Below are 13,790 nucleotides of genomic sequence, written 5' to 3'. Positions count from 1 at the left end.
TTGCATATTCATTTAATGTGGAAAAATACACTTGTAATGCTATTATGTTTAAAAGTCAGCCTTGAATAAGCAGATAGAATTAAAATATCTACTAGTCTGGAAAAGTCTTTGGGAGTTTTCCCCGAGAGATTCAATTAAAAACCTGATTCCCCATGTGATATAATTTATTCCCTACTGTAGCATAAATGTGCATCTCATGCCATTTGACTATCAATAGACAGAATCAATTGGTTTTTCATTTATTGCATTTATTTTCTTCCTAACAAGAAAATTCCTCAAAAATTCCTGGAGTTTGGCATTTGAAAAGAAGTATTTGCTTTCCTCCTCTTCTTCCCTTGGATAGTCAACTCCATAGCAAGTACAAAAACTCCATACTATAAATAGTATTCAAAATTTCAGAGATCACTGCATTAGCTTATTTTTATTTGTTTTTGTAACATTTCAAACTCATGCGAGTTCTACTAACTAAAATTTGGTCAAAGACAGAAAAACCCTTAAATCAATTTGAAAAAACTAAGCAGGTTCATAATTTTCAAAATAACTTCTTGCATTTTTATAGTATTTGATAGCAGCTTTTTATTGGTTACAAAACCTAAGCCCATATACAAAATTAGGAACACATTTAGATGCCTCTTTGAAAGAACGTTTTAGTCTATTTTAACTGATAGTTTAAAAAAATAATAAAAACAATGCAATTTTTAAACACTGTTCTGAAAACTTAAAAGTGCAGCAATATACTTTTGTTTCCTTTATTAACTATGAAATGGTGCAATCCCAATCAAAAGCTGATAAGGTCACAACATAAAGAACTGAGCAAACACTTTGTCCTACTTCACTCAATTCTCCAATGTTCACTTTAATGTGATGCACTGAGTGCAAGAAAAGGATTAAATCTTCACAGTAGTGGAAAACTGTAATTTAATCTCAATTTGTATGTAATCTCTAGGACAACAGTGAGTGCAGGCTGAACAGGGCAACTGTCAGTCTATACAGCATATACTGAAACTTTTGAGTTGAGAGGGAATATTTGTTTCACAATATCATCATCAGCTGGAACTCAACTTTAAATTTTGCAAAAGCTTTGTGACCTTACCTAACTTTGACTTCATGTTGTTTAGTTGTAGCGAACACCACACAGTTTTAAGATTTTAGACTATAGTGTGTGAATAGGATGCAGTTACCATATGAAGCTTCAACTCAACTTTTGGGAAAAGAAAAAAGGCACAATGAACTTCAACTCAATCTTATGTGCACAAGAGTTGAAAAATCCGAGCCACCTTAAAGAGAAATTGATTCTAAAATTTATAAAACCTATAAATAATCAGAGGCCAAACCACTATATTAAAACAGATTATCTAGCAAGTAAAAATCTTGCAGTTTAAACATACGCTTGTATCTGTTTAAGATACAAGACAACTCGCTCTTTAAAGTGGCTCCACCTTGGCAGATATATATTTAATGAATGCACACCTGCTATGTGTTGTTCATCAGTGGAAAAAACAGCTGATCCACAAAGCTCTGATGGCATCTGTCCTTATCTTCATCACAGTAAATACAACCCACATCCAGTAACTAAATTAGTTTAGACTTTTCTATCCCTTCACATCAATGCATTGGGAAATTACACCCAGTAAACAACAGCAACAAAACCAGTTTGTGATAGAGCTTACAGTTTTAAATTATTCGTCTTCACCCCAGCAACACCAAATCCCTTTGAAAACAACTGGGCTGGACGATTTTCCAAAAGCAATGACCTTGTGTATCACCAGCTCATGTAAAGTTATTTAATGTGTGCTGCATATGAGGTTTATGCTGAATAACTGCAGCTTCCAAACAGCCTCACACATCAACTAGTTTGCTTTTTTAAATCATGTGAATATGGTTTTAGACTAGTTTCTGAATTACTCTTCCAATACTCCAAGAATGAAGCTTTTATGATGCTTCTATATAATTGCTGGTTTGTTGCCAACCACATCATCATAAGCACTGGTTACTAAGTAAAAAATAGTTTAAGACTAAATTACAGTAAACATGAAAGCTCCACAGTTTAAACCCAATATAAATCAACCTTATCCAATTATCAATTTAAAATGAAATATATTGACTACTGAAAGTTGAAAGCAAGATTCTTTTTAACTAATGCACGTATTTTGGACAGATTTTTTTTCTACAGTCAGGGACTCTTGCTTTCAGCTTAAACAGAAGTTCAAGTCCATAACAGGTTGTAGCTCAGGTAAAATACCATGCACAGCATTTGATTACTTCAAAACAGCAGGAACACACAGGCTGAAGTGAGTGGTGAAATAGGGCTCGCTGTTCTCAAAAATTAGGTATAATGGCAAAAGCTTTACCAGTCCAAATCTACAGTTCATTCTCCAACCCTGGTTTCTGAGGCAGTTAATGAACACACATCAATTACTGATAGATGAAGTAGTTTGTTTTGTTAACTTAACTGTTTAATCAATTGCCAAGTGTTTTAAGTTACTTTTATTTCAGTTTCACCAATGAAATTCATTTGGCTTGCTTTTTAATCTATTCTTCCACATGAAGTATATGAAAATATGTTTGTGGAGGACAATGATGGAGGCTCAGATTAAACTGTGCCTCTGTATAGTCTTCCAAAATGTATGCATCATACCAAAGTGTCTTGATTCACAGCGCACCATTTTCCAAAGAAGCTACTTTTCCGTGGAAAGCCGATGTGCCACTACTGTGGAATATTTTAAACAAAACTGCAGATTGAGGTTGTCAGCATGTGGCACCGGGGAGAAAAGGCAAAAAAGGTAGTTGGGACTGTTAAAAAGAATTCTAAAACAGTTTAAGAGATCATGCATATGCATTTACAGTCCATGTGATAGTGACTTTTGGCAACTGCAAAGTGACCGATACATGGCTTGCTTTAGAAGCATCAAAACAAAGAGGCATGTGTATCTTGGAGCCTTTTGTTTCTTCACGTGGTAGCCATCTGGTGGTGCTTTGTATTGGTGTGGGACAGAGAAGCTGCACTGCACTGAACTTAAAAATTAAACTCTTTTGTTTGAAGATTGGCTGTTGGGTCAAAATTGTAAGTACCTCCTTGAGTGGCTTCAGGAATGAGACTGGGATCTTCATCAATCTATAAAACAGAATGAAAAGCAATTCATTTGTACCCAATTTACACACACACACACACACACACTTACTTTATGAAGTGAAATAATATTACCAAAAAGTAATATATCAATAATATTTTATCCCGTTCAATCTTTGTGGGGTTTTTTAAGTCATGCTGGATCCCTAATGCCAAGGGGAGAACAAACCATCAAATTAGGCTAGTCTACTGATGTATAGTATGTAAGCCACTATATAACAAAAGGATGACAATTCAGTTTCCTTGGAACCCCTAGAATTGATGCATTTTAAAGTGACCTTTATTTTTAGAGAAAGTTTAAAATTGTTAACTTTAACATTTTCTCACTTGCAGCAGTACACTTATTTGCACAAGACTGCTTTCCAGTAACTATTCTCTGAATATTACTCTGCTAATCAGACTTGTGGCTCTACATATCTTGTATCATGGTTACAGAACAATTTGAGGCAATACAACTCTTTGGGGGTAGGGGACTGCACACAAACACCTCTGACACCCAGTAGTTAAGCACTGAGAATTTCAGAATGTACCCCGTAAGTCCTTCAACTTCTTTTCACTTCAGGAAGTTGTTATCTTCTAGGTAGAGGGGATGTAAAAGTATGATCTGCAGGCTGCACCAGGTTTGGAGAACAAATTACTGACAAGTATCTCTGTGAAATATTTATTAGTCTTCTACAGCAAAGATCTGCTGAGGCAGCAACAACCCCACAGAGAAAGTCTGTAAAGAATTTGAGAACTGTTTTCCTGAACTAAGGATCCAATATGAATTGGATAATAAGATAACATTTAATAATATAATAAGATAACATTAAGATAAGATAACATTTTGTAAAAGTGAGAGCTGCTACCTGTTGTCAGTTTAGACTTCTGTGCAGACACTACAAAGTAACAGTGCCAAAGTTATCACTTAGTACAAATTGTCCATCATTCCTGAGGAGGTCAGCAACAGATTAAGTCCTTGTTCTGAAGTAGGCACTAGAGCTGCCTGTCCTTATTACAGCACTGAGGAGTCCTTGTACATCCCATACACTCCACCAGGTGTGTCCTCCTCTCAGACAAGCTGATCCCAGAAACAGATTCAGTTGGCATGTCCATGTGGCAGGCCAGTAGGGGGCACTCCTGCACTGCCACGCCTGCCACACACTGCCCCACCAAAAACCAGGCTTCGGATGCCTCCCCAGGGGCACCAGCTTCTGGTCAACCCTCTTCCTAGAGCACACCACCCAGACTCAGACCTTTATCTGGGCCCTGTGTCACATGCCCTATAGACCTTGGGATCCTGAAGTGCTTCTGTTAGCCTGAAGCACAGAAAGTAGCCTCTCTTAGTCAACAGAACCAAGGGGGCACAAAGGCATATCCAATCCCTCTCCCAGCAAGTTCACTGTGCTTGCAATAGTGGAGAGCTTTATTGGTTAAAGAGGGTAGGGCTTGGGGGGGGGGTACAGGATACAGAAGCATCAAAGAATAACCTTAGACCAAACAGTAGGGCTAGGTAGCCTTTTGCCATGCTTCTGTATCACAGTAAGCTACATTTCTAGATAAGTTTCTGGTAAGTTACTCACAAAGATCATCCAAAGGCTGACTGAACTTTCCTCTGGAGGTGAGCAGGTCATGGTGTGTGAGTTCCGAAAGGGGCTCTCCCAAGATAGAGGAATCGTTAAATACCCTGTCATGATCTCATCACTAAATACTCACCAGAAGCCGGCTGATGCCTGGTGCTTTCAAATGACATCACCTTCCCAGGTAAGGGGACCAGTCACCTGACCTGCAGTAGTGGGGAAACTGAGACAAAGGGAGCAGGTCCCCTCTCCCTCAGGAATGTCCCCAGCCCAGGTCACAACCCAGTGTTAAATGAACCATGGGGGAGGGGCTGCCTGCTTACAGCAGTGAAGCAGAGTGGAGGGATGATTCCTCCACAGTCTACACATGCATTAATGTGCTTTAGTTAATGCACATTAAATCTAGCACCTCCATTATGAGGTACTAGGAAAATGTGCATTAGCCCGTCTTAATGCACATTAACTAAAGAGCACAGTTTTTGAGTGACTTAAAAGCGCGTTAAAATAGGCTAATGTGCATTAACGCGCATGCGTGAATGCGCCCAGTCTCAACTACAATGATTAACCAGCACATGAGAGAAGACAGATCTGTCAGGAACTGTTTCAGTGAGTTGAGATGAACAGGCTGGTGACCATACCAATGCTGCTGGTAAGACCACCTCAGCTACAGACAATAGTCACATGTTATGACTCAGTTTCACTGTTATGTGCTGAATTAGCCAAGGCTAAGGACAGGCATTTGATTCCATCACTGCAAATCTCTGAAAAGTCTGCAGCCCTAGAAAACATGATGAGAGAGGATGCATACCCCTGGCTGAACAGCAACTAAGTCATCTCAGAGACAAGCTCTCCAGCCAGGGACACAATAGGAAGCTGTTCCTTTGCCTACTTTCTTCAAAACCAAAACAAAAAACCCCTTGACAACCAGTACACCATATTTTTGTGCTGGGGAAAAAAAAGTCTGTGAGGTCATTCACTCAGAGGAATGGGTTGGAATACAGAAAAATCTGAATCTCATCTGAATAAATCCTGACATGCAATAGCATGTGCGCCGATTCTGGAACCTGCCTTTATGTGAAGAGAGATGCTGAGTTACCCAAGATATAACTATATTCTCTACTTCATGCAGCTGCTGTTGGTAAATTTTTCCAACTGCCAATATCCCAATAAATTAGTTCATAGCTTGGAGGAACTTGGAATCTTGTACTCCAAAATTAGCAAAAGACCACCACAGTAATTCTGGTATAACAGCAGGACCTGGCAAAGGTGCAGGAGAGTCAGCAGTGAGGGGGAATCACTTTCCAGTCTCCTCAGAAAGAGAGCAAAAGACTAGGGAGGAAAAAAATTGTTCCTGGTCAGTGCTGAATCACTAGTACAGTCCAGCAGCTGAGATCAGCATAGTTTTCCCCATTTCATACATATTACCTTTAAGAGGACTTTGTTTGCCCTCATCATTAAAGGACTGGAATACTGTTCTGGCTTTGATGGTTCCTATTTATAAGTAATTGGCTGAAGAGCTTTGTCTAATTATATATTCTTTCCTGCCTCCACAAAGAATCACAAGACATTCTTAAACTGAAAATCCAACCACGTTATAACAAATCTGCAAAGACAACTAAATCTTGGATTCATAGACGTATTCAGTGAATGCCAGGACCAACCACTAGAAGAAATTAATCTTCCATGTCTAAAATAATGCGTACAAATTGTCTCTGAATGGTACAGATGACAGGACAGATTTGAAACCATTAAGCACACTTTCAAAATTGCTGCCCCAAAAGGGATAGCTGCTGAAAAACATGAAGCAAAGTATCTTAGTTGTCAGCAGCCACAGAAAGGATTACCAGGATATAAAGTTGTAGGACTTCTGCTCAAATCTCACAAATCCCAGAAAATGGTAAAAGGGATGTAGAAGACATGTACAGAAAGATGTCTTCTTGAGATCCTTTCCAGCCCTGGTTTATCTGCTAGGTGATGGTATATACCTCAAGAGTCAAAAGAGGAAGGCTACCTTCTAAAGAATACCCAAGGGACCCCCCAGCAAGTTAAATTTAGCAGTCATTAATTTTTCCATAATCTCATCTAGGTTTGAATTTGATGTATTGGTACCCACAAAATAGGGCACTAAATTTGGAGCACAGGCTACCTGGTGTCAGTGTAAAGTGACTGTCACAGCTGCTGCTTAAGCCTGCCTGTAGTCAGAAATGTTACAAAAGAATCTTTGTATCTCCTCACTTCTGGTTAGCAGATTCTTTCCTGGAGAGATACAGAAAGCCAATGGCTGGTAACAGGTGATTCCTAATTTAGAGCTACTATCTAAATGATTTAACATTGTAGATGCCTCATCCCAAAGAACTTGAGAAACTCTCTACTGCACATCAATCACTAAGACTGCAGAGAGAACACCTTAAGAAGAGAGGTGCATGAAGATATTTAGAAAAAGTCTTTAATACCCGGCATCAAGCATGACATTTTCTTGAACCAGATTACTTAACAAATAGGTGATTCGAGAGTCAAATCTGCCTTTTGCTTTACAGGAAGAGCTATCTACTCTTTCAAAGGAATCACCAAAGATCAACCATTACATGCTTCTTATTTACTGAAAATTATGAGAATGCCATCCATCCTACTACACTGTATAAAACCCTCTGGGGTCCCTCACAGGAAGACAAGACATCAGAGAACAAAAATGAAAGAACTACTAGGTGAATGACAAGACTATCACTCAAACAACAGCTGTTGGTGTTACAGAAACTGGGCAATCCTCCTCTAAACAGCACCCTGCTGCAGCTCTCCAATACTCTGAAATCTAGAAAGGCTTTCCCATTCTTCCTCCATTCTTTGGCTGGAACATTACTCTTTATTAACAACCTGAATCAGAAGGAGCTGAAACCTGTAAGAATTAGAGGTGTACCAATATTTTGGCCCATATTGGATCGGCACCGATAAAAGAGAAAATTGACAATATAGGCAATCAGTTTTTTTGGCCGCTGTAGCTGATAAATTTAACCAATAAACTCTCCATGCATGAATGTAGACACAGCAAGCAAGGAACCAGAAATGCAGCCCAGCAGCATTAAGAGCAGCATCTGGCTGGCAAGTCTGTGGGAGGAAGGGGTGTGGGGGGCCCCATGATGAGGGAGGAGAGAGGGGTTATGGCAAGGGCAGGCACTGCCCAGCCAGGGCAGGGTGCAGGGCAGAGCCGTGGGTGGCTCATCCAGGGGTCATGAAGGGGGCAGCTCCCAGTGCTGTGCACACCCCCAGGGAAGGCATTGGGGGCATATGCCCCCTGGATTTGTGCGCAGGGCTCAAGGGCTGTGCTGGCCTCTTCCTAGTGGAGGGGATGGGCCGGGGCTGTGCTCACAGCAGGCAGGGTGAGGTGCGTGGCAGGGGTGGTGCTGGAATGGTGTGTATAGGGTGGGCTACAGCCACCCCAATTCCCCATAGCTCCCCCCCCAGTGCCACTGCTGCCTGCCCTACCCCTGCCCACCCTATGCACAGCCCCCCCCCCCCAATGTCTCCCCCAGGGATGCACGCAGTGGCGGGAACTCCCTATGGCTCCATCCTGAGCTGCTCCTGCCCTGGCTGGGCAGCACCTACCCCTGCCCCACTTCCTCCCTCATTGTTGGGGCCTTGATCTGTCCCCCCACACCTCTTCCCCATCACAGACTTACCAGCTGGATGCTGCAATCCACACTGCCAAGCTGCATACTGGCCGTCAGATTGGTATCGGCCGACATGGCTGTTTAACAATCGGCCATCAGCCAAAAAAATCTTTTTTGGTGCACCCATAATAAAATGTGGATAAGTATTTTGCTCTGAAATAAGTGACCCTCTCAGGCAAGAACAGATTGCCAGGCTGCCACCACAAGAGAGACTGATCTTACAAGAACATAACAGGGACAATCAAGAGGATCAATCTATCTTGACTAATCAATCCCAGCACAGACCTTAGAAAGTCCCAGCATATGCATCCACTATGAGGAAGTCCTAGTCTCCTGTGACAACCTAGGATGTGATGAGATGGCAAGAACTGGGGCTACACTAGAACCACGTTTTGCATTTGATTGGTTTATTTCCCAGTGATTTTCTCAGTTCTTACACATTAAGCAGTCTGAACTGTAACCCCAAGGACTTCCTATAATCTGAGATGTAAGACTGCTCAACTACTTTACATCAGAGGACCCTGAGCTGGAGGCATAGAATCAGACAAGTTCCTAGCATCTTCAACTCGGAGCTTACAAGCTTTACAAGCAAGGCAATCAAAACCCAATGCCTGAACCTGCTCCTCCTTTCTGAAGTGGCCTAGAGTAGATCAACAGAACAAGCAAACATTCTGAGCAAACACTCCAAGTGAACAGGATCGCTGAAGATTTACACTTCCATAAAAGAAGACAAGACAAGCAGCCAGATTTTGCAACAACTGCCCTTATAATATCAAAATCCCATTATGGGACACGTGTTCAGAAGAGTGTTAAAATACCATAAACATTACTAAAAACTAAGACGTATTAAATAAAACTATATAATGAAGGTAGATTGGTTCAGTAACTAAAATCATCAACAGAAAGATTGGAACTGAGGGACTAATGGCATAGACCGGGGTAGGCAAAATACGGCCCATGCGCCATCCAGCCCATGGCACATCCTGCCGCCCCTTGGGCACACAGCAGGGCTGGGGTGGCTCTTCAAGCTGCATTGCCTTTCCAGGCAGCCTAGGTGGCAGCGGCTCCTTCCAATTGCTGCCACCGCTGGCCCCAACCCTATGATACTGGTGGGGACCCTTGTGCACAGGCCCAACCTCGGCCTGCTCCACATCTGACTGGTAGAACTTGGCCAGCCAGAACCCATGTGGCAGACCAGCTCTGGATTCATCCGCTCACACTGAGCAGCAGCAGCAGCCAGGCAGAAGCTGCTGCTCATGTGGGGGAAAAATCAACCACACCCCCTCTCCACTGCTGGACCCTTTTTGCTGCGGCCGCCCAGAGCCCGTGCCCAGGATGCCCTGCAGCTCTTCTGCACTGCCACCACTGGGTGGGACAGAAGTGGCAGGGCAGCCCGGGCACAGGAAGCTGCAGCAAGGAGGGCCCAGCAGTGGAGGGGGGGAGGGTGTTTTTTCCCCCAGATCCATCAGCAGCTTATGCTCAGATGAGTCCAGAGCAGGCACAGAGCAGGCTGAGTCAGGGCTTTGCATGCAGGTTCTGGCTAGTCTGGAGATGATCCATTCTGCTCGGCCAAGTCTGGGGTGCGCACAGGGCACGTCAGAGTCGGTGCTGTGGGTCCCCACCAGTACCACAAGGCTGGGGCCAAAGGCAGCAGCAGCCAGAAGGAGCTGCTGCCACCTAGGCTGCTTAGAAACACAGGGTGGGCCAGGATCGGGGTTGGGCACTGCTGGCAGTGGTGCATGGGCTCCAGACTGTTGCAGGGTGGTGGTAGTGGGGGGAGAGGTGTGCTGAACTCCCCGGAACTGCTTGTGGCCCCAAAATAATTGCCCACCCCAGTACAGACCATGGCATTTAAGTATATAGACATTTTACACAATTTTACTTTCCTGAATACTTCCACAAATTGCCAAACAGGACGTGAGATTCCCACAATGGTAATCTAAAACTAAACTAGAAATCTCTACTGCACTGAAATGATCATGATAAAATACAGGCAACACCCACTTAACACTGTTTCACTTAGTGCTATTTCGCTATAACACATTTGAAATTGACACCTGATTTCACTTAGCGAGTTTCATTATAATGCTCACGGCCACCATCTTGGATCATTAAAAACAACTGCAGTCACCATCTTGGGTCGTCACATACTTTTGGTTTCACTCAAAGCTTGTTTCACTTTAATGCTCAGTTTTTCAGGAACCAATTAAGAGCGCTAAGCAGGGGTTGCCTGTAAATCTATTTTCCATTAACTGTACTGCACTGCAGTTGGTAAAACTGCTTGTACCCAAATTATTTAAAAGTGGAAGTGAGACAGCATGGGCTAGAACAGAAAGATCCATTAGGCAAAGAAGGCCTACTTCTCTTGCTCAATATCTGTTCAAGAGTTTTCCTGGTAGACGGAAAGGACAAAAAAGTGGGGCATGGACAGGTCAAAGGAAAAAATTCCAGGACACATAGCAATAGAAAATTAAGAGACTTCACAAAAAATAATTAAGAAAAGCTATGTAGAAAATACTTGAGAACATATTATTTTGACAACCTATGTCAGTTGTAAGTGAGGCTGACTGAAGTAACATTTACATGGCAGTTATTAAAAGTAATACACAGAATATAAAACCATTCACATGAAACTATTTATACATCTATAATCCCATACCAACCATTCTTTAGGGTACTTACATCATCACCAGAGAAATACTGATCTATGATTTCAAATGCTAGTTTGTAAATGTCCTCATTCTCATGTTGTTGCAAGGCTTCAATTTTCTCTAATCCTGGCCGCATAAAAATAGAAAAAAAGAGGTTAAACTGTGTTTAACTGAAGTTAGTTATTTATTAGCTACATTAAGTTAGCAGCTTATATGTATGTAGGCAATAGTTTCTTAATGCCTACTTATTTTGCAGTGCACTGGAAACCAGAACAGGCCAAGATGCAGCCTTGTTTATAAATATGAACCAGACTGTTCTACAAAGTACCCACCTTTATCTTGAGGACAAAGCTAGGACTGGTGGAATTTACAGGTCTCATCTCAGCATGCCCAGGGTTTTCACAGAAGATCCTCTTACGAAAAGTAAGGGCTATTGTGCTTCACTCTATATGTAAGTTAGTTAAAGCCCAGTGAAGCAAAAGCTGTGCACTATGTACCCTCTGTCTCAAACAGGCTTTGTACATATCTAGATATACTAAAAAAAGCAGTTTCATTTATGTGTAGAGCAGAGTGAGATAGCAAACAAGATGGCAAATGTAAATACTTATAGATGTTTAACATGCTGGCTCCTATTTAAAGCAGTGTGTGTGTATATTTGGAAAGATGTGTCCTTTAACTTCTAGCAACATAACTTGCCATATTATCCAAATTGCATGTGTGCCTTTGAACTGGGTCTTGCTAGATCTAAGCCCAACTTCCCATCCTATTTTGTACTGTAGGAAACCATAACACTGACACTTATTTCACTGCAAATGACATGCTGAAACCAGGAGTTTACTGCAGGAACATCTGCATGTAATAGTTGGATAAGAGAGAATAAAACCCTTATTAAAACTAAGAATCTGAAAGATACAAACCAATACAGAAAGCTACTACTGAAAAGTATTGTCCTGTAAAACATCCTCCAAAGTGAAAGTTCACTAAAGAAGTCATGATAAAAAGATAAAAGCCACAATAACTAAAGTACTTTATTTATGGTCTCTCCTTCTGAACCTCTCATTCAAATACTGTGTAACTACCAACTGCTGGTGTTATGCTGTACATTTTAATGACCTTGAGTATTATATTGGTTCTTAAACAGGAAGACGCAGGAAACCTTACCTCCACATTCTTCTATTATTTCAGCTATTGTGCTAGCTTCATCACCAGCCATTATGAGTATGTTTTTCAGACCATCTAGGACCACCTGTACCACTTGGGAATCTTTTACTGACAGTAAGTTACAGAATGGTGGGATTACATTCTGCTGCACAAGGTATTCAACCTAAACAGTGAGAAAATGCCTTCAGAATTATACACGCTTCATCTTTACAAATGGCTATACATATGATACTTCAATGGCAACCTGAAATCCAGCCATACGCACCTGATCTTTTCTTCCACTTATTGTCAAATTGCTAATTGCCCAAGCAGCTTCTTTTTGCGTTCCAAAGTCCCCCTGACAGGTAAAATTAACAGCTCGTTAAAATTAGCAAGAAAACATCTGTAAAGCTTATTAAACTTATAGAGTCCTGTCTCAGATTTATAAAAGGATGATGACAAGCTTGCATAAGTTTGACTGACCTTAGCCAACTGGTGTATGATCATAGGGATTAGTCCAGCATCTATTACAGCTTGCACTTGTTGCTGGTTTCCTGCTGTGATATTGGAAAGGAACCAAACTGCTTCCTGCAATCACATGAGAGAGAAACCACCTTCCTTTAAGATAACCTAAGTCTTTGCAGATATCTGAAAAGCACTATGTAGAAGCTGCTATGACACAAAATAAAGCCTTTAAAGTCCTGCAATTCTTCACAAGTCTAATTCTATCAAATATTCCTTGCTTTAGAAAAATGTATTCCCTAGAGGGGAGAAGCATTTCTCAGTGAAGTTTGGGGGAAAAAAGGCTCCTGTGATTGTAATTACAACTCTGGGGAAAAGACAGGGGGAGGGGAAGAGAGATGCCTTCAAATAATATCACTCAAGTACCAAAAAAGCCTTACTAATAAGGGCCATCTGCTTGTCTTACCCCATATGTTAAGCCTCCAGCTTCTCCCCAGTCAGCTTTCTATGATGCAGTTAAGTGCTTTCAACAAAATTCTGCAGCACAGTAAAAGCCAGATATAAGGATCAATGTAAAATTAGATTCATTTTAAAGACTGGGCTGAGAAGGGACAGGAGGATCTATGTGGTCAACCAAAGACTGCAGCGCTGGTGTCGTCAAGAAGGCTTTGGCTTTCATGACCACAGCCCACTCTTTGGCGAGAGAGGCAGTGAGCTGCTGGGAAGGGATGGCCTCCACCTCTCCCCCCTAGGGAGGAGGCTCTTCTCAGCCAGACTGGCTGACCTGCTCCACCGGGATTTAAACTAAGCCCATTGGGGGATGGGGGGACTACCGCAACTGCTGGCCCACTGAGCAATCCTTGCAAAGCCAGCAGATCACGGCGCTTCAGGGAGCCCACCCCTGCCCCAGCCCTGGTAAAATCTGTGCGCAAGGAAGGAGCCCCCCAGGGGGCACTTGCCTGCCTGTACACTAATGCCAGGAGCTTGGGGAATAAGCAGGAGGAGCTCATCCTCATGCTCAGTGCAAACAATTACGATGTCATAGGGATAACGGAGACCTGGTGGGACTCCACCCATGACTGGACCACGGGGATAGATGGCTATACCCGGTACAGGAGGGATCGTGTAGAGAAAAGGGGCGGGGGGGGTAGCTCTCTATGTTAAGGAAAGCTACACGTCCCTG

The 13,790-nt window shown here is 42.2% G+C and overlaps 1 protein-coding gene across 4 annotated transcripts in view; it reads right to left on the bottom strand.

Annotated features, from left to right (window-relative positions):
• Positions 1-2,426: 2,426 nt before the first annotated feature.
• Positions 2,427-13,790, bottom strand: part of KPNA3 (karyopherin subunit alpha 3) — a 91,253-nt gene continuing 79,889 nt past the window's right edge. For all 4 annotated transcript variants that reach the window (XM_025195095.1, XM_025195094.1, XM_025195096.1 and 1 more), the window contains exons 13-17: positions 12,629-12,733; positions 12,432-12,503; positions 12,167-12,329; positions 11,037-11,131; positions 2,427-3,115 (exon numbers count right to left, since the gene is read on the bottom strand). In XM_025195095.1, coding sequence (XP_025050880.1) covers positions 3,017-3,115; positions 11,037-11,131; positions 12,167-12,329; positions 12,432-12,503; positions 12,629-12,733 — 534 coding nt within the window. In that variant the 3' untranslated portion in view covers positions 2,427-3,016. The remainder of the gene's footprint in view (positions 3,116-11,036; positions 11,132-12,166; positions 12,330-12,431; positions 12,504-12,628; positions 12,734-13,790) is intronic.

This window comes from Alligator sinensis, unplaced genomic scaffold (genome assembly GCF_000455745.1).
Source record: "Alligator sinensis unplaced genomic scaffold, ASM45574v1 scaffold1681_1, whole genome shotgun sequence".
In the NCBI taxonomy this organism is placed as follows: Eukaryota; Metazoa; Chordata; order Crocodylia; family Alligatoridae; genus Alligator; species Alligator sinensis.
This window is presented reverse-complemented; position numbering and strand designations above follow the sequence as displayed.